Raw genomic sequence first — 22400 nt, 5'->3', positions numbered from 1 at the left:
TTAATAGCCTCTCCCTTGTCAATCATACCTCAAGACATGGATAGTGGAATCTTATGGTCCAAGATGTTTTCATGGATCCAATAACTCAAAACTGATGCTAACATGGGTTTTTCCTTTATTCTCATTCTTTGAGAATATCCAGTATATTTTGGCGGCTATCTACTGTGTGGCATAAGGAGAGACTACATATGAAACTGAACATGAGAATTCAGCTCTATTTGTTTAAAGCCTCAAAGAAACAGATCTGAAGAATGGGAACAAGTGACCCCATTTTTTTAATAAAATGATTTTATTAAATACATGTAATGTATTTAAAGAATAGTGATTTTATTATTTAAAATGAATTAATAAACATTTTAATTCTGCTTTAATAACGAGAAAATATGCACAGTTGTAATTTGTCCCAGCAAAAGCTCTTTGAAACTGCCAGGAATAGTAAACATGGCAGATGGCTTTTGAAACCCAAAACTTGAGAGCTTACACTGTAAAGATATTTACAGAGATAGTTATAATACAATATAAATACAAAAGATAAGCGTTTGTCTTTGTTTTTCTTTAATTTACATACCATAGATTCTCCTTTCTAAATACTTTTATAACTCAGAATGCATGAAGTTTTATGTTTGTTTGATAATATCTGTCACTTAGCACTCCCATTATATTTTGTTGTGTGATTAGAAGAAATACATGAAGGCCCAGCCTTCACTTTTGTTCATGATTTAGTAAAATGTCCAAACTATAATAATTATTACAAAAAATGTTAAGGAGAGCTTAGATAAAAGGTAAGAGATTTATGAACCATTAATACTTGCACCTATTTTATGTATAAATAAACATATACATGAAAACATGTTTCTATACTGTTATTCATAATTTTGTAAAGTACACAAAGAGGAATATATGAAAATAAGATTCTAGCTTTTAAAAAGCTCTTCCTTTACTTTTTAATGCATAAATTTCCAAGGTACAGATATTTTTGACAATTGTACAATGGTTTTGAAAGTCTTTGTTCAATAAACACAGACTGTAAAGTGGAATAGAGACAATAACTAATGCACTTTGGAGTCCAAAGTGTGTCATTCAGTGTTAATATTCATTTTGAGAATACAATTTTTATTTGGAAAATAATATAAACTTGATGCCCTATGACTAACTGCAAGTAAATCTAATAAAAATCTCAGCACTTTCCACATATGCAAAAAAAATACTACTATTCTCTTTGCTACAGAGAAAAAGCTGAAGAAAAAAGAAAGAATGCAAGGTTAATGAAATGTACCTCTCTCTCTCTCTCTCTTTCTCTGTCTCTCTGTCTGTCTGTCTGTCTCTCTCTCTCTCTCTCTCTCTCTGATTTGGAACTCCATTTTTATGTTTTGAGAGAAGCAGCTATTTGAAATAAACCAAAGAAATTCTGAGTCTTAAAAAAGGCATTTACTGTCTTTAATCCCAGCACTCGGGAGGCAGAGGCAGGCGGATCTCTGTGAGTTCGAGTGCCAGAGCAAGTGCCAGGATAGGCTCCAAAGGTACACAGAGAAACCCTGTCTCAAAAAAACAAAAATAAAAATAAAAAAGGCATTTACTATGTACAGCTCCATAGTAGACTGGCTATATCTGCTAGGCTATAACGACCAATTGGGCACTTCACAGTGAAGAACATGGAAAATGTTTAGCTTTGAATGATAGCAGAGTCTTAGGAAAGAGTAGCTCAATTTTAACTCACCATCTTTTCAGGTTTTAGAAACAGGACATATTCTAGTGAATTTCATTGGATCTGATTTGAAATTCAAATGTTTTATTTCTATTATTAACATTATTATCATTGTCACTATTAATTATAATCATAATTATCATTATTGGCTTATCAAGAGATAATTTAAATATTACAAATACCCATTGTTAATGTTCAGGTCATTAAACCTTGAACTGAAATGAAATCAAGTTGCAGAGAAGGAGGACTGAGAGCATAGGGGTCCATACCAGGCTGGTGGAACCCACAGAAACAGCTGCCCTGAACAAGGGAGAGTTCTTGGTTCCCAGACTGATAGCTGGGAAACCAGCATGAGACTGATCCAGAATCCATGAATGTGGGTGTCAGTGAGGAGACCTTGGAAATCTGTGGGTCCCCTTGTAGTGGATCAGTACTTATCCCTAGCATAGGAGTAGAATTTCGGAGCCCATCCCATATGGAGGGATACTCCCTGAGCCTAGACATAAGGGGGTTGGCCTATGCCCTATCCCAAAGGATATGACATACTTTGAAGAACCCTACGGAAAGCCTCACCCTCCCTGGAGAGCAGAAAGGGTATGGAATAGGTAGGGTGTTAGGTGGGAAGGCAGGGTAGTAGGGGAGGGAGAGGGACTTGGGATTAACATGTAAAATAATCTTCTTTCTAATTAAAATAAAAAGAATTTTTAAAAGTCTTCAATATCACCCATCAAAGAAAAACAGGAATGTCATATTTTCACTATCAATATTAATAGTTCAGTTGACAAGATTGGTTGGTAATCCAATGTCTTTTTTAGACACAGGGTCTCATGTAACCCATGCTTGCCTCAAACTCTTAGTCCTGTCTCCATCTCCCAAATACTGGAATGACATACCAGTTAGTAATTTTCTCTTTCAATTAGCAATACATACCTTATTTCTGATTGTTACATCTAATTATTAGATAATGAATTGCCTCTAGTTATGCCCTTTAGATGTTTGTTTAAATGTGCAATCTAAAGATGAATGGCTCTTTGCAGATATCTGAAAAACTGAAGTACAAAATTCCTGGATTTGAATAAAGTTTACTTCAAGAAGTCAAAAAAAAATAAACTTACAGTATTCTATAACCATTACCACAGTTCTGTTAAAATTTTCCACCATCATAAACGTTCCTAGAAATTGCTAATGTAAACTTCTTATGTCAGTTGCCCAGCCAGCTTTGGTATCTGGATTCTCACTTTTAATGTTTTAGATTAGTCTATGATACCACATGCATCAGTTATTTGCTACTCTTTGTTGCTAAATATATTCCATCCTTCTAATGTTCAACATTTCATTTACTTCATTGAATTTTTCTACATTTGTAAAAATATTTAAATATAAGTTTTACTGTGTACCTATGTTATTTCTGTAGCATACTTTCTTGGATGTGTCACATATGCTCTGTATAGTTTCTGTTCAACTTTTTTTTCTTTTTTATTTACGCTTCTCCATTGAAGTTCCCCCTCCTTAATCTTCTCTCAGTCACTCCCCCATCTCCCTTCTCCCCTAGAACCACGGCTCCTCCATTTCCCTCCAGAAAAGGACAGGCCTCCCAGGGATATCAACCAAACTGACACAACAAATTGCAATAAGACTAGGCATGTACCCTCATATATGCTGAACAAAGTAACCCAGTAGGAGGGACAAGGTCCCAAGAGCAGGAAAAAGAGTCAGAGACATCCCCACTCCCACTCTTAGGAGTCTGACAAGAACACCAAGCTACTCAGCCATAAGATACATGCAGAGGACCTAGGTCAGACCAGTGCAGAATCCCTGGTTGTCAGTTCAGTCCCTGTGAGCCCCCATGAGCCCAGCTTAGTTGATTCTGTAGGCCATGTTCTTGTGGTATAGTTCACCCCTATGTCTCCTACAATCCTTCCTCCCCTTCTTCTGCAAGGTTCCCCGATCTCTGCCTGATGTTTGGCTGTGTGCCCTTCCATCTGCCCCATCAGTTGCTGATGAAAATTATGCTAGGCTCTGGTCTACAAGGACAGAAGAATGTCAGTGTCATTAGGAATGATTTCTTTGACTTTTTTGCCATTCATGTTTGGTGAATGCGCCCCATTCCCAGTCATCTCTCCCAAGGACACTCTCCTTCCACCCCAGATATGATTACTCCTGTCCCCATGCCTGGATTGCATGTCTTGTTGTGTCCCCCATTCCATTTCTGATTTTGTTAATTTGGTTATCTTCACTTGTATTTTAGTTAGTTTTGATAGGGTTTGTCTGTCTTAATGGTTTCCTCAAAGAACCATGTCTTTGTTTCTTTGTATTGTTCTCTTGTATACTTGTATTGCCATTATGCAGTCTCTCCAACTTTTTCATGAAGGCACTTAGTGTTATGAACTTTCATCCTAGCATCCCTTTCATCATGTCCCAAAGGTTTGAGAATGTTGTGCATTCATTTTCATTGTATTCTAGGTAGTCTTTAGTTTCTTTCTTTATATCTGACTCCGTAGTCATTCAGTAGAAAGTTGATCAGTTTCCATTAGTTTGTAGGCTTTTGCTGTTTCTATGATTGTTCAAGTCCAGTTTTTAATCCATGTTAGTCTGATAGGAATCAGGACTTCTTTCACTTTTCTTTTATCTGTTGAGATGTGCTTTGTGACTGAGTATGTGGTCAATTTTGAAAAAAAATCCTTGGAGACTCTGAGAAGAAGGTATATTTTTTGTGTTTGGGTAAAATGTTCTATAGATATCTGTTAGGTCCATTTGATTCATAATGTTTGTTAGTTCCATTATTTCTCTGTTTAGTTTCTGTCTGGATAACCTGTAGGTGAGAGAGGGGTGTTGAAGTTTTCCACTATTAATGTGTGAGGTTTAATACATGATTTAAGCTTTAGTAATGTTTCTTTTACAATGTGGTTGCCCTTGTGTTTGGGGCATAGTTGTTAAGAATTGAGGTGTCACCTTGGTAGATTTTTTTCTTTGATGAGGATGAAATGTCCTTCCCAATCTCTTTTAGTTAATTTTTGTTAGAAGCCTAATTTTTTAATTACTAAATTGCTAAACCAGCTTGCTTTTTGCATCCATTTGCTTGAAAAATCTTTTTCCAACTCTTTGCACTGATGTTGAGGTGTATTTCTTATATGCAGAAGATGGATAGATCCTGTTTTTGCATCTATCCTGTTACCGTGTGTCTTTTTATTGGAGATCTGAGTCCATTGGTATTGAGAGATATTAATGAGACATGACTGTTGATTCCTGTTATTTTGTTGGTTGTGTGTGTGTGTGTTCGCATGCATATGCACACACGCTCATGCATGTTTTGTTTTGTTGGTGTGGGATTATTTCCTGTATTTTCATGGGATGGAATTGTCCTTCTAGTACCTTCTGCAAGACTCGATTTGTGGATAGATATTGTTTAAATTTGATTTGTTATAAAATATCTTGCTTTCTCCACATATGGTTATTGATATTTCTTCAAGATATAGTAGTCTGGGATGATATCTTTTGGCTTCTCCATTGAGAAGTTGTATGTAATTCTAATAGGTATGCCTTTATTTGTTACTTGCCATTTTTCGTTGTAGCTTTTAATATTCTCTTTTTTCTGTATATTTAGTGTTTTGGTTATTATGTGGATGGAATACTTTCTTTTCTTATCTGATTTATTTGTTGTTCTGAAAGTTTCTTGTGCCTTTATAGACATGTTAGGAAATTTTCTTCTATTATTTTCTAAAAAATATTTTCTGGGTCTTTCAGCTGGGATTCTTCTCTACCCTCTTTTCCTATTATTAATAGGTTTGGTCTTTTCATAGTGACCTAGATTTCCTGTAATTTTTGTGTCAGGAAATTTTAGATTAAAAATTTTCTCTGAAATATGTATCAATTTCTTCTATTCCTGACATTCTCTATTCCATCTGTTGTGTTCTTTTGGTAATGCTTGTGTCTGTAGTTCTAGTTCACTCACCTAGATTTTACATCTCAAGGGTTCCCTCACTTGCTTCTATTTCCATTTTCAGGTACTGAACAGTTTTATTCATTTCCTTTATCTGTTTATTATTATTTTCTTGGCTTATTTTAAGGCATGTATTCATTTCCTCTTTAAGAACCTCTGTTATCTTCATAAAGTTATGTTTAAGTTTATTTTCTTGTGCTTCAGCTATGTTGGGATATTCAGGGATTGCTGTTGTAGGATGGCACTGGTGGTGCCATATTGCCCTTGGTGTTTTCACACTGACATCTAGACATCTGAGATTGGGATGAATATAAGTCTAGGTCCTGATTTCTGAGTTTGTCTCTATTGGATGTGTGTTTTGTTCCTTTTTTACTGTTTCCTATTGGATCCTCTTGTCTTTGTATTTCTGGCATCCTGAATGACGTCTAGTCCAGCAGAGAGTCTCTCTCAGAGTTGCAGGCTGGACTTTTGGCAGCTAGCTTAGCCTTTGGTTCAGCTGGGGGACTCTGTTCTTCAAACTGGCATGTCCTGCACCTAAAAAGAAGATATCTGCCCATGTAGGAGAAAGGGGTACCTACGTCTCTGTAAAACATAAGAAACTACCTATCTAATCATTTCTTATAATGAGCTTGTTTTTTTATATTTCCTCAAGCAATATCTAAGCTTTCCTCTTGTCTTTGCCGTTATTGACAGTTGCCACAGAATGCTTTTTTTTTCATTTGCTTCTCTTCCTGATGTAAGTTTGAACATGTTTTGTATGTTCCCAAGTAGCACATAAAGTCTCTGGTAAAATGAGTCTCACCACAGAGTCCCTGGTGAGCTGACTGTCTTCACAGAGCCCCTGGTGAGGCAACTACCCACACAGAGTTCCTGGTGAGGTGATGCTTCACACAGCACATAAAGTCCTGGTGAAATGACTCTTCACACAGAGTCCCTGGTGAGGTGACTACCCAACACTGCTGTTTCTTGTTTGGGTTCTGTGTCATATAAGTTATAAAAGGGTTTATACATTATAGCTAAAAGTTTCTTTAAAGGGTACGTCATCTTCTTGCATTTATTTCCAGTATGTGTTTGTCCTCCTATGTTTTATTTTCTTGTGTTTGAGATATTAATTTATTATATTCCTCTCTTTTTATTTCCTTCCTGCAAGCCCTTTCATATATCTTTCCCTACTCTCTTCCAAATTGATGGCCTCTTTTTCACTGTTATTGCATTCACATATGCATTTGTGTATATGTATTATACTATATATGTGCATTTATATATGTAAATATGTTCATATTATGTATGTGGGAGAGTGTGCATGTATTCCTAGACATTGAAAATTGTGGCAGCTACTATAGAAATCAATATTGAGAATTCTCAAAAAGCTAAACATAAATCTACCATTTGACATAGCTATGTCATTGATATATATGTCCAAAGGACTTGACAACATCCTACTCCATAGTTGAGATGATTGGTCAGCCATGCTCCTTGCCACTCTTTTCACAATAGCTACAAAATGGAAACAACCTAAATGTCCTTCAACTAATTAATGTATACTGAAATGCAATACTTGTACAGAAGAATTCTATTTAGCTGTACATAAAAATCATAAAATTCGCAACTTAGTGATCTGAACTAGAAAATATGTCCCCTTCTTTAGTGCAATCTGGTATTGAGTTTTGAAATCTGGTAGTATATCAGTTCTCAAGCATTTTAGTTTCCAAAGTTGTTTGAATGATTCTATAGCCTTTGGAATTTGACTAAATTTTGAATCAGCTTTCTGCTGATTCAAACTGTGATAGTGATTGTGCTGAAAGCAACAATCCCACAGAAAATTGCTGCCTATAAAGACTGAATTTTTCAACCCATGAATATGTAATATCTCATTTATTTAGATTTCCTTTAATTGTTCTCACCAAATTTTTTATTTGTCATGTATAAAATTAGCATTTATCTAATAAATGTGTTTAAATTTTTTATTCTGTTTGATGTTATTGTAAAGAGTTTTCTTAATTGGGATTTTGAAACACCTGTTGACAGTAAGTAGAAATTGCTATTTTTATATTAACTTTTAGCTTGTAGTTTCACGGATTTACTCTTCTTACAATTTTTATTTAATACTCCTGATTTTTTACATGCAAAATGACATAATCTGCAAATAAAGTATTTCCTATTCCCATTCCAATTTGCAGGCCCAGTGTTTATTTGATAGCACTGGGTAGAAGTTTCTGTACAATCCTGAATACAGTAACCAAGGCAGGCACCATTGCTCTGCCCTGACTTTTAGAGAAAACATTTATTCTATCACAATTACAATGTTATGAATAGGAATGTACAAGCATTTTCCTATTTCCACGTTAGTATTTTTTGTTTATTTGTTTTTCTATTGCTTTGTCCTCTACTTTTTTAGAGAGGGTTTTACGTAGTCAAGTCTTACCTTGAGCCCACTGGGTAGTTGGAGGATGGTCTCCTATCATTAATGTGCCAGGATTACAGGAATAACTATATGAAGCAATCCTAACTCTTTATTTCTAGGTTAGTTTAGGGTTTTTATTATGAATGTATTCACTATTTTGTCCAAAATATTGAGTAGGTGTAATGCATCAATCATGTATTATTCTTTGTTCTTTGTTAACAGTAAGACACATAATTGATTTCTAGATCACAATCTACAAGGCATTCATAGAATAATTTCAATTTGTTAGAGTGTATGATTACTTTATGTTTCATGACTTTGTTAGGGTTTTTTTGTGTTTGTCATGATCCAAAATTATTCTATACACATATTTTCATGTAATGTTTTTGAATAGCCTTGTATTATAGTTTTCTAAGAGTTCTATTCAAATAGCCAGTGATGGGCCAAAAGTTTACCCCAGGTGACTTTTACCTACATCTAAGGCTGTAAAGTCTCATTGCTGGACTGGTATATAAACTGGGAAGAAATTTCAAAGCTCAAGTCAGTTTTAAATTTTCTAGTTTATTTCCTGTGTTATATGTCTGGGTTGCCTTCTTTAGACTAGATATTCATGGTGTTTTAGGCTCTGCTTGGTATATGCTGTGTATATGCCAAGACTCCATGGAAAGTTCATTAGTTAACTATGACTCACCTTGTTATCAGTGGCCCAACCTAAAACCTGGAGAATCTTCAGATTTCCTACTTGTTCCATTTCATAACAACATATCTTAATCTGTGCTGTTAAAGTCATTATGACAGCTGATATTGGTATAGAAGTGGTCTAGAAAGGCACAGCAATGGTTCTTCCTCTTAGGCCAGTAGTTTTTCTAGAATGTATAGTTTTCTCTTTGTTGTATGATTTATTCAACTTCCAAATGCTGAAATTGTTAATAATTTATAAAATTTTGTTTGGTTATATAATTCACTCCCTCTGCCTCCCATTCCCCCCTAACACCCTACCTATCCCATACCCTTTCATCTCCCCAGGGAGGGTGAGGGCTTCCTGAGGTCTTCAGAGTCTGTCATATCCTTTTTGCAATAGGGCATAGGCCTACCCCCTTGTGTCGAGGCTCAGGAAGTATCCCTCCATGTGGGATGGGCTCCCAAAGTCCATTCCTATGCTAGGGATAAGTACTGATCTACTACAAAAGGCCACATAGATTTCTGAGGTCTCCTCACTCATACCCACATTCATGGGTTCTGGATTAGTCCCATGCTGGTTTCCCAGCTATCAGTATGGGAACCAAGAGTTCCCCCTTGTTTAGGTCAGCTTTTTCTGTGCTTATCAACAGCCTAGTCTTGACCACTTTGGTCATCAATCCTCCTTCTCTGCAACTGGATTCCAGTTGAGTTCAGTGGTTAGCTGTGGGTGTCTTCTTCCACTTCCAACAGCTGCTGGATGAAGGCTCTAGGATGGCATATAAGTTAGTCATCAATCTCATTATCTAGGGAGGGCATTTAAGGTAGCCTCTCGTCTGTTGCTTAGATTGTTAGTTGGTGTCATCTTTGTAGATCTACAGACATTTGCCTATCACCTGATTTCTTTTTAAACCTATAATGTCTCCCTGTATTATGGTATCTGTTATCTTGCTCTCCTCTATTCCTCCCCCAACTCAAACTTCCTGCTCCCTCAGGTCCTCCTCACCCCTCCTCTTCTCCCCTTATCATTTTCCTAATTCCCTCTCCCCTCCCCTCAAGCTCCCAATTTGCTCAGGAGATCTTGTCCCTTTCCCCTTCTCCTTGGGACCATGTATTATTTGACAGTTTTAATAGTAGATTCAAATATAAAACTCATGGTAACCACAAAAGAATACATCAATAGAATATAAATAAGTGGAAATGAGAAATAAATCAAATTATATCACTGCAAAAAATAAGCATGAAATAAAGTAAAACTGCAGAAAGCAATAGTCAAAGCCTATAAATTGTTCAGAAAACAAACAACAAAATAGCAATATAAGTCTTTTAACAGGTATTTTTTAAATGTAAGAAGATTAAAATTACTAATAAAACACCATCAATTAGAAAAAAGTATTTGCAAAATTATTCAACAATGTGCTATCTACAAAGTATTTATATTATATCCAAAGACCCAAATAAATAGAAAAATGAAAGGATTGAAAGGCATTTCATTCATATAATAAACAAAGTATGACAGATGCAATTAATAATAGATAGCGAAGACAAAGAAAAAGCTGTAATGACACACACACACACACACACACACACACACACACACACACACACACACATATATATATATATATATGTGAAAGAATTCACCAAGAATATGTAGTGATTATAAACATGGTTACAGTAAACATCAGAGCACTTATACATATGAAATAATCATTGTTGAAATGTATATAGTTTCAGTTGAAGACTTTAATGTGTCATTTTTCAATGTCAGAATAACTAGAGATATGACCACCATGGAAATAGAGGACATGAACTGAAATTACACTTAAAAGACCTACAGTCTCTTGCAAACCAGAAACAGAGCATACATTTTTTTCTTCCTCATATAGAACATAGAGGATTCTGCAAGATGGAACAGAAAGTAGACCACCAAACAAGTCTTCAATCATGATATAGGCCTACACACTAGTAAAACTACCATATTAGCTTGGAATTTTAAGTCACCTACACAATTGTTTTTAACTGTACCATTTTACAGAGCTTAAACTACTATATTTAAATAAAACACAAAAGATTAATCTATAGGAATTTGTGCTGAAGAAAGATTCTCATAATCAACAGTATCTAATCATTCCATTAAAATATTTTTCTTTAATGTCTAACAGAAAGCTTGAGACCTAATAAATCTTTCTGTACTGAAGCAGAATGATTCATGGGGCAGCAGAATAGTAGTTCTAGGTATGGGGATCACACTCACTCACAGAAACAACAGTGTTCTGAGAATCTCAGTAATCTGGAGAAAAGAGTCATGGTGCTCCATTGCGTCAAAGGAGTCCAGCAAGTTCCTAAGGAATGTAATGTTTTTCTTAGAATCTTAAGGAAAACTCATGTCTACTTTGTGAGAACAGCTCAGAGATTCTAAACTCATCCTGCAGCACAATTCCCTCCTTTCCTCAATTTCTTTAAAACATTTATGAAATATGTAATGATTCCTCTAATAGCAAAAATTGTATAAAGCTAATACAATTAGAGAACCAAAGAGAATTATAGTCTTTGATAGATTACAGTCACCTTTAACCCTGGATTAGTTCATGGTCATGTTAACTATTTCGATGCTCATGGGTGTAATTTTAAATAATGTCCTAAACTTGAGGTGTAAATTATAAATTTATATGACTGAAAATATAATTTATTCTATGTTTTTAAATTCTACTTAATGTTACATTGAAATTAGTTTTTCATTAGAATATTTTAAAGAGGCAGGGTTTATATAGAGCTGAGCAGAGGGCAGGGCTTATATAGAACTGAGCAGAGGGTGGGGCTTGCATAGGACTGAGCAGAAGTCAGGTCTTACAAATAACTGAGCAGAGGATGGGGCTTATATGCCGGGGTGGAACTTTCAGGGTAAAGCCTTCCAGAGTGGAGATGGGTGGGATTTGAACTCCAGAGACTGAGCTCTTTACTCTGTGGGTGAGGGCAAGATCCAGTAGTTAGGGCAGTTAGAGTTTTCTGTGAGTGGAACTTGGCAGTTAGAGGTCCTCGGGGGACGGGCCTGGTCCCTCCTGTGGCTTCAGGGTTTCACAGGTGCAAATAGTTGACAAGTGCCAAAGCATGCTTAAAACTCATTGCTTCCTTCTGCTTTATAGTATAATAGTATGATCTGGCACTTCTGCCATGATAGGAAACCCCACAAACACATGTTCATGTCCTATAGATTAACAAAAGATATCAAAATACATTAAAACAAAAATTTTAGCATATAATCAGTATAATCAAAATATTTTCCAGACTGTTAAAAATACTTGAATTGACACCAAGTAATTAATGATATATGTAAGAAGCAACCCAAATGCCAATCCCTATGTTAATACATAAGTAGGTGTTGTGATCCTGTGCTTCACCAAGATGCTTTAGTAAATGACAGACTACATTACATGGTGGGTTTTTAACATATAACATATAACAGCCATATTCATTTAACTATACACTATGAAGAGTCAACAGAGTTGCCTGACAACATACATCATCAAAATGTCTTATTTGTTCTGTGAGGCAGAACTGTTCATCCATAGAATGGATATTATTTACCATATAAAAGGAATGAAGACCTAATTCACACTGCAACTTGAAGGAGTTCTGGAACCATTATACTAAATGAAAGAAGGCAGGGCCCAGAGTCCATATAATCTGTAAATTGGAAAATATAGAATAGGACGTATAGATGCTTAGGGCAAGGATGGAAGACAACAGAGTAGGTGAATGATAACTAGCACATATGTAATTTCTTTTTAAAATGATAAAATGTGCTTTCAAATTGACTATGGTGATGACTGTTCATACCTTATGAACTAACCACCATTGATATGTAAACTATAAAAGGATGCATTCCGCAATGTGTGACTATATCTCAATAAAGCTGTTAGAAACACCTACATTGCCATCATTCTCTTTCACAAAAGAACACATATCCATTGCTGTCTTTGCTGTTGACCAAGGAGCATATCTATCCCAGACAGATGTTTCTTACCATCTTATTTACTTCCTGTCACTCACAAACTCTGTGGTCATTGACAGGGGGCATCCGTGAAGAAATTTGGGAAAGATGAGTATCACCTGCTTTATGCTGCAAACCATCTTTGCATACACTTAGATGGTGTTTCCTTAAGCCAGCTCTTCACTGTGCAAATTTCAGAATGTGTATTGTTTCTATCTTTCTTTTATTGAACATAGATATTTTTCATACAATGTTCTGATGACAGTTTCTTCTACAACTCTTCCCAGATCCTTCCCATCTCCCTTCCTAGCTGAATCCTCAGCTTTTCTCTTTCTGCTCAGGAAGCCAATAAGCATATAAGGAATAATAACAAAAATAAAATTAAATGAAACAAAACAAAAATAAACCAGAATAGGACAAAACAAGGAAACAGAAGAAAAAGTGTTAGGGAAAACCCTAAGAAACACATATAGATGCAGAGACACGTGTTCACATACACAGAAATCCTACAAAACCTCAAAAATGGAAAACATAATAAAAAAAAACAGGAAGGTTTTCAAAAATCTGACAAAACATTAAGAGAAAGGGTCTCTAAAAATCCCACTAAGTTCATGTTGTGTAAGCCCATTTACTGCTGGGCATGCAGCCTGGACTTCAGAATGGTCTGTATACACAATGCTTCAACAGAACAGTAGGATTTGCTTTTCCCCTAGGTCTCTGTCCCATTTAGTCTCAGGTGCTTGGCTACCCAAGCAGTCTTGGAGATGGGTTTCATCTCATGGAGTGGATATATAATCCAATACAATGTGAAGTCATCCTCTGGAGCATGGGAGATATCAGTGGGCACACCCAAAGAAAAACGGCTTTTTTCAACCCCCACAGCCATCAGTTGCCCATAGTTCCTTGTCTAAAAGTAGGGCTTCAGCAACTCCCATCCATGCCAGAATTTGTACTAGCTTAATATTGTTCAGGTCTTGTGCATGCTGCCATAGTTATTAGGCGTTCACGTGTGCAGCAGTTGGTTGATGGTTCAGAACACATAACTTGGCTGCACTCTTACCTAATTCTCTGGGTCTTTTATTCTCTCTTTTTCCTCTTCCAAATGATCCTTGAGTCTTAGGACAGGAAGTTGTAGTATATATGTCCTATTTAGTGGGTACTCACTCATAGTCACTTATTCTCAGTTATTTGACCAGTTATGAGTCTCTGCATTAATCACTGCCCACTTCAAAAGAAGTTTCAGTGAATAACATTGAAACATACCTTCTTAAAATTTCTTCTGCTGAAGAAATTAGTACTTTACCTTTTATTCAGCTTTGAGCAAATTTTCATGGCACAGGCCAAAAATAGCCAGGTTCTTTTCACTGCTGATAGAGTTCTTGATCTCTACTAAGACCTCAGAAAGTGGGCCATGCTGTCTACTTTACTATCAGCACTCTCCAACTTCCAAGAATGTGCCATTAATCTCTGCCCACAGCACTCAACAGCTTTCCAACCCAAGTTCCAAATTTTTGAACAAAATTATTCAATTACATTAAAGCCACATAGTCAAATGTATCACAACAGCTCCCCATTCCAGGTCCAAGTTCCTGTATCTGCTTCAGTTATTTTGGATAAAACATTCAAACCACAAGAAACTTAGGTAAGGACAATGGTTACTTAGATGAGGACTGGTACATTTCCATTATGGTTGTGACCAATGTGACAGGGAAGGCCTGGCACCAGTCAAAGAAAACATGTTGACAAGAGCAAAAGCTGACTAGTCACATTTTCATCACCTACAGATCGCAGAGAAATGATGTGAGGACAGTTTCAGTTGGCATTATAAAAATAGTCTGAACACCTGAGATTTATTTATAAACTAATACTAATGTAAGTCAGCAACATTAAATCTCTGTCTAAAGCAGTCTCTTAATTCATCCCCAGAAAAATGTGCCTACTGGAAAAATTCATCACCAGGCATTGATGCATACGTCTACTTACTCTTGCAGATTTTCAAACTAAATCACTGAAATATTAATCCAGCTACTTATTCATTTCATAAATCTGTAAGAATTTCATATTTGTATTGGCATGGTAAAACCTATCACTGCAAAAATATGTATTTCTATCCTGGCAGTATTGAGCAAGGATGTGAACACGTCATAAAAATTTGTTTGTAATAGTTGAAAAGATATAAATTACACTGGCATCATAAGCATTCCAAACTAACCATTCCAAATTTATCTGTATAACATGATACATGGGATACCTAAGCTGTGGATGTTTCTTTTCCATCTTCCCTGACAGAGTCTGGCCCTCAATAATTTGCCATTGTTTTCAGATATTAGTAATTTCTTCTTTTAATTATCTGATGGCAATCTCTCCTTTCTCCCTCAACATCTGAGCAGAGGAGGGAGGGTATGTTGCTGTCAGAATGATTCCTTCCAGCCCCAAACCACAACCACACAGAAGATGCTCTGCTAGGTCATTTGTGTGGACTAAGAGTATGGACTTCACTCCTTCCCAGTAAATTTCACAGAAGCCTCACTTCTTCACATGTAAGACAGGAAGATGTGTTTCTTCCTGGTCCTTTGTTTTAAAGTCTAAAGAGACTATGTGCTTTTAAAAGCATATGCTAAGAATCAGTCACAAGGTTCACATATTGTTTTCCAAATCATTAGTGTTGATTTATCAGTCTCACTTGGGGAGGCATAGGCTGAAGTATCCCTGTATTCATTGTTTATTGCTGCAATATAGACGATGAGTCTTCACAACTCCTGTTGTTCCATAGCCCCAACACTGAAGAAAGGAGACAAGTCAAAGGATGATTATTCATGGCCCATTATCTTGCTAATTGCCATATTCTAATATTGATTGCTCACTGCCTTCTCAGTACTATAAAATTAATATTCTACAAATCTTGATAACAAGGTAATATTAGCATATATTCATGCACAGAAAACTAAAAATGCAACTTTTATGCTCATATTAATTTGCTATTACTGCTTGACAAATAAGTAAGATATTGAAGCAATACTCATTCACTGTGCTAAAGTTTTTATGGCTTTACTGGGGAGCCTAGTCATGATTTTGCAATCTGCAATCTGTACACTAATCAAGCTTTGTTCCTCTCTAAATATGAGGTGCTTCTTCCAACCTCCAGCAGCAGAATGTAAAAGTTAGTTCCTTGAGGTTGTAGGTCTGAATTGTAGTTCTTCCTGACAGTCTCTTCAGTTTTTAGGTAGACTGGCTTTGTGTATTTCATATTGATGCTTTGGGGAAGATATCATCTGTGGACTATAATTAAGGCAATCACTATGCATTTCAAGAAGGATTCCCTTATACCAAGCAGATTTTTTTTTTCATTTTTCTTGACAGGGTTTCCTTTGTGTACCTTTGGAGCCTGTCCTGGAACTAGCTTTTGTACACCAGATTGGTCTGGAACTCACAGAGATCCACCTGCCTCTGCCTCCCGAGTGCTAGGATTAAAGACATGCACCACCACCACCCTGCCAGAATTTTTTTAATTAGGAAAAAATCATAAAATATACTTTCATCCTCACATTTCAATATTCATATACAAACTATAGCATTTTCCTTTTCATTATGGATTACTATTGATTTTAATATAATTTAGTTTGCTTTTCTAAGTACTTACATTTAGAGTTTATAACAGAAATTCATAAAAGTGCAAAAGCAGATTTTCATTACCTTAGGAGTACAATTAACATTTGACATACATAAAAGACAAGTAATTGACCTAATGCTAAACAGTCTATGAAGACATTTCCTTTGTCCTTCATACTTCACAAGCATTAGTATTTGTGTTGATAGTCTGATTTCTCTTTCCCAAACTAAAGACAAAAACTGTGCAATACATTTATATTCTTTAGGATTTTTATGGACATGTATAATTTGCTAGAATAATCATTCATAAGATATAACTTATACAAATTCCCTTATTCTTGATCCTGGTGCATCATGTCATAAGAATGGAGTGAAGCCAGTACTTTAATTTTGCCCAAACGAAATCCTCTAAAAACTCATAGTATTTTCATGTATTACTTTTAATGGCAAAATTAAAGCATTTAATGCCTTTAATATTGATTAACATATGCAATTAAGTCATCTTTGAACTATGAACTCATATAGAAATATAGTTTCTCTAAATATGTTCATTTTACGAATAAGTTATTTTTAAAAGTGATTTCATCAGCCTAATATCTAAATATATTTATCAAATATTTACAATATATAGAGAGACATAAATCAAATTATTTTCTGATGTAATTCTAGAGACATTAATAATAATGCCTTTTCTTACTATTTCTCTGCTTCTGTCATTGATCTTTCCCTGGAACACTTCAAATGTTTTGTGAATTGTAATTTTCTTTGTAAGATTTGCTCTATTTAAAATCCTAACTTCTTTATTTTCTTCTTTTTCATTAAATCTATTATAATCATTGTATTAATTGTTTCTTGTCATATGTCTCTTTACCTTGTCATATTGTAAAATCAATATGTATGTATTTCATGATATCTTTCTACTAAGAGAGTTTTAGTCAATAATTCTACATAACTAAGTAGAAAATAAGTAGAAATGCAAAGGAGATTATTTTGGAATTTTTTAATGTCAAACATTATATAATCATAAAACCAGTAAAATGGCTCATAGGTTTAATGTACTTGCCACCAAGCCTGATGACAGTCCACAGACCTATGGTAAAAGGAGAAAACCAAATCCCACAAGTTGTCTTGAGACCTCCACATGGTTATCATAGGTTACACACACACACACACACACACACACACACACACACACACACACCTGATAATGCATATCTACACACTAAAAGATAAATGCAAATCGCTGAAAATTGCTAATATAAATATTACATATCAAGGACCATTTATTTCCAGTCATTTTAGTTCAAAACTGCTGTATTTTTCCATTCAACATGACTTACATTGACATCATGCTTTCTATATTTGAAGAAAGATATTTTAGTTTTATGGAAATGTAACATATGATGTTCAAAGATCCAAATTTTATTTTTCAAAAAGCATATGAATTGAATTAGCTTTCGTAATATACAAGTGAGTGTAAAAACAACCTATTTTTCCTTCCTAATTCTTTTTACTTTTCTACTATATGTTATTATAGAGACTTATTAGTTTTGAAATTTTTAGTAATTTCTAAAACATTGTTAGGATATTGGGCTAGAGTGGAGTTGATTAAAAACTGGTTAATACTATTTTTCTACTACCTTTAACTGACAAGTATCTGAAGTGTTATTGTAGATTCTATCTCATGACTTCATAAAGTCTAAATTCCAATGACTTACTGGCTTTTACCCAGATTTAGTTGAGTGTGGTTACTTATCAGATTATTTCAATTAATGCAATTATGTTAAATTTGTTGCATAAAGTAATTTCTTGAAAAAAGAGTAAAGAGTGATCTCTTACAAAACAAATAATGCTGAGCCATGAACCTTGGGGCATAAAATTCGCTAAATATGGGAATAGAAGGAGCAGTGTCTTCCTTCACCATGAATCCTTAGTGACAGGACATTTAGAAGCAAGTTATTGGGGCAGACATTACTTTTCCTGTCTCCCTCTTCTCTTCTGTCCTCTCTCTGTCTCTGTGCCTCTGTACCTCTTTTCTCTCCCCCCTTCCCTTTCTAATAAAACTTCCCATTTAAGCTATAAAAAGCAGGTTATTAATTTTGACTTAAACATTTTTTAAGAAAAAGCAGAAAGATGAACAGAAAGGAAAGAGGGAAGAAGGGAGGGAGGGAGGGAAGGAAGGTGTGGGAGAAATGGAGAAAACAAGAGGAGAGAAAAGAAAACAAGAAAATCTAGGGGTGAGGAAAAAAGGCTGGGGGAAGGAAAGGAGAGACAGGAGAGGAAGAAAGAGGAAAAGAGACAGGAAAGAAATAAGGAAGGAAGGGAAGGAGAATGAAGGACAGGAAGCAGGAAGTTCATCTATAATTATCACATGAACTGGAAGCGTGTCTCATATTAGAATATATATTTATGCAGACAGCTGAATCAAGTTTGTGGGAATTCATGAACTTTAGAATGACAGCTATGGAGACTCCACGGGAGTCTATGTCCTCTATATGTGGGAGACAGTTGTGAAGATTGGTTTATCTGAGGGGCCTCTGGCAATAGGACAAGGATATTTCACTGGTGCATGAGCTAGCTTTTGGAGCCTATTCCCTATGTTGGAATGTCATGCTCAACCTTAATGCAGGGGGCAGAGCTTGGTCCTACCTTAACTTAATGGACCAGGTTGGGCTGGGAAGTAGGGGGCAGTAGGAGAGGGAGGGACAACTGTGGTTGAAATGTAAAATGAATTAAAAATAAAATGTAAAAAAAGAATGCATCTTTGCCTTAGAAATGGCAGAAAAGTCTCATGATTTAGTATAGTTAGTTACATAACACTTGTACTGTGCAGACCCTGGCCAAGGCGTTAATTTTGAAGAATACAATAAGAAAGGTGCAGGATTTTGAGACTGAAAACTTTTGGAAATAGTTTTTCAATATCAAATGTGATAAAAATTCAATTAAATTAATAGGTAATTGTGTCTTCACTAGAGATACAGAGTTCTGCTTTCTTGAATTATATTTTACTGTAAAACCTTTTCTTTGACATTTGTCACAAAAACATACCTGGTACAACATGTAGTCACTTGTTTTTAGTTTATTTAGAAACAGCACAGCAACTTAGATTGCAACAGTTTGTGTCTATCAGCATTTTTGTGATAGTTATTGATGGGTAATTATAGAACAATCTAGTTATGGGAGTAAAGAATGAGGACTAAGTTATTCATATTCTGTGAGGAGTTAGAGATGGAGGTGAAGAGTAATCAATCATAGGTTATGTTCTTAATACCACAGGAAGCCATGCCTGCATTGGGATTATATTTGTCCATTTTATAATAACCATGACTACTTCCTAGGAGCAAATTGTTCTTAATTTCATACTTGAACCATTTACTTTGAAGTTTTTCTAAGCATTTTCTTTTGTAATTTTTAAAAATGCACCTGGTTTAATTGGAAACATTTCCTATTTGAATAAATTTGACTAACATTGAGAGAGCACTCAATGATAATCTAATCACTGTAGATTATACTTAAGCCTCAATAACCTTATGTATTATTACCTATTTTTGGAATCAGGATGACATAGTTTTGTTATTTTTGTCTAATTTCTATTCTTAGTGTTGAACTTGGCTTCTGAGATTTAATCCACTTTTGTGTAACCTACTTCTGATAAGTGTTTGCTTCTTGAATTATTATAACCATTTGCTAATTTTAAATACAGGTAATGGGCTAGGAATTAGAATTGTTGGTGGCAAAGAAATTCCTGGACATAGTGGAGAAATTGGAGCCTATATTGCTAAGATTCTTCCTGGTGGAAGTGCAGAACATACGGGAAAACTTGTAGAAGGTAAGAATTAGAGGTCATATAATAAAATACAATGAATATACTCATATTAAATATGGTTTATTTGTATGAAAATTAATAGGCAATTTGTTTAAATTTATGTCAGAAAGTCTTGTGATTAATGGTGGTTAATTTTTGGCATAGCAGTGTTATAATATATTATGATATAATAGAAAAATAAGATAATTTGACTTTCACTTGCATTGTTCTTCTGGCAGTTGATGTAGCCACTGGAATGCTTTATTTTAAAACACAGTCAAGATTTTTACTGATGGGTAAAATTTAAAAACCTTTAATAACCTAGTTTAATATTATATTATAAAATGAACATTATACTGAAAGCAGCTATGAAAATGTAAAACAAAATTCAGCAGACTAAGGTCAGGTCTCTAGGTACAGATGGCCCACAAGCCAAATCCATCTGCCACCTGCTCTTGTCAACAGTGTGTTTTGGAACATAGCCAGGATTATTAACTTAGTTGGGAACACGCTGCAATAGCAGAGACAGAGATTACATGGTCAATGACATCCAAAATATTTACTTCAGAAATTTGCCAACATTTTCTTGTGGTACTGTTTACATTTAGACACTATTCACCCCACTGTGAACATTTTAAAATAAAATGTATATTGTCATCTTTACACGGTAAATTTATAGATTCTCAAAATACATCATGATAATTATTCTAATTTTCTAAAAGATAATGTAACCCTTCTGTATACAAATTCTGTAACATATACATGTAATATTCATGAGCGACATATGCATATATACATAGTTATAATACATATAGCTCATGAGTTTCAGGTGATATTGTTTATATTGAGTATTTGTTTATCACTAAAATGTTTATAAACTTCTACTTTATTCTAAAAAAGACATTTATTTGGGAAAAGGTATTTTGAAATTGAAATGTTTTGGAACCTACACACATGGACCATGGATATTTTTATAAATTGTTATTACAGAATTTTTTTTTAATTAAACTTGTATTTTAATGGGTCTCAAAATCCTGTGACAGATTTTTGGTCAAGTTGTTTCCATTAAAAAGTACTGATTTTGAAAACTAAAACTTAAAACTGCCACACATGCACACAAAATAAAAATGATCCACAAAACATTTTCCTTTCATCCTGGAAGTTTTCCAATGCATTGGTATCATTAACCAGTCTTTCATTATTATAGAATTTACATAGACTATACACAATATTTATTCACCAAAGTTTGTGCTTGGGACATTTGTCCAGCTTATTGGAGCAGTCTGTATACATCCCTTCCAGTTACCAAAAGTGTTTGCTTTATTCTCGTTTACAGCAATGTTACTGATTTTTGTATGTTGGCCTTGTATCTTGCAACTCTGCTAAATTTAAGTCTTTTTGTTTGTTTGTTTTGTTTTGTTTTGTTTTGTTTTGTTTTTGAGGCAGGGATTCTCTGTTGCTTTGGAGGCATCCTGGAACTTGCTCTTGTAGACCAAGCTGGTCTAAAACTCACAGAGATCTGCCTCCCGAGTGCTGGGAGTGCTGGGATTAAAGGCGTGTGCCATGACTACCGGGCTTTAAATTTATCAGTCTTTTTTCTTCTTCTTCTTTTTAATTTGAGTTAGAAACAAGATTGTTTTTCATGTCAATCCCAGTTCCCTCCCCTACACTCTCCAAACTAAAACACTACCTACCATATATCCTTTCTGCCTCACCCTCCAGGGGAAGCAGAAATTCGGAAATTCAGTCTTAAATCATTGATCATGTGTTTGTGGCTCTGGATTGTGAAATTATGTGTGCAAGCTGTGAGAGTTTGACTACTATTTCCTGGTCCCCATGCCTTTCCTGTTTTTCTCTTTCTCTTAAAGGCCAGCACTAAGTACACATGCTGGGCATGGGTATCCTTGTTCTATTTTTTTCCAACTTTTTTATTTGAATTAGAAACAGGATTGTTTTACATGTCAATCCCATTTCCCTTCTCCCACCCGTCCTCCCCTACCCGCCCCCCCCCAAATAAAACCTTATCTGTCACATATCTTTTCTGCTCCCCCTGGATGATGAAGCCTTCCATAGAGTTTCATCAGAGTCTTTCGTTTCCTTTGGGGTAGGGCCGTATGTCTTGGCTCAGGGAGTATTCCTCTATATGGACTGGGCTCCCAAAGTCCACACCTATGCTAGGGATAAATACTGGGCTTCTACAGGAGGTCCCATAGATTTCTGAGGTTTCCTCACAGAAACCCATGTTCCTTGGGTCTGGATCAGCCC

The 22400-nt window shown here is 35.3% G+C and overlaps 1 protein-coding gene across 1 annotated transcript in view; it reads left to right on the top strand.

The window, feature by feature from the left end:
* Pclo (piccolo presynaptic cytomatrix protein) overlaps positions 1 to 22400 on the top strand; it is a 347243-nt gene that overhangs the window by 232368 nt on the left and 92475 nt on the right. The window contains exon 10 of the mRNA XM_035450725.1: positions 20034 to 20159. Within this exon, the coding sequence (XP_035306616.1) occupies positions 20034 to 20159 (126 nt within the window). The remainder of the gene's footprint in view (positions 1 to 20033; positions 20160 to 22400) is intronic.

The sequence above is a fragment of the Cricetulus griseus genome (assembly GCF_003668045.3).
Source record: "Cricetulus griseus strain 17A/GY chromosome 1 unlocalized genomic scaffold, alternate assembly CriGri-PICRH-1.0 chr1_0, whole genome shotgun sequence".
NCBI classification, from domain to species: Eukaryota; Metazoa; Chordata; class Mammalia; order Rodentia; family Cricetidae; genus Cricetulus; species Cricetulus griseus.
The sequence above is the reverse complement of the archived record's forward strand: the minus strand, read 5'-3'. Positions and strand labels throughout refer to the sequence as shown.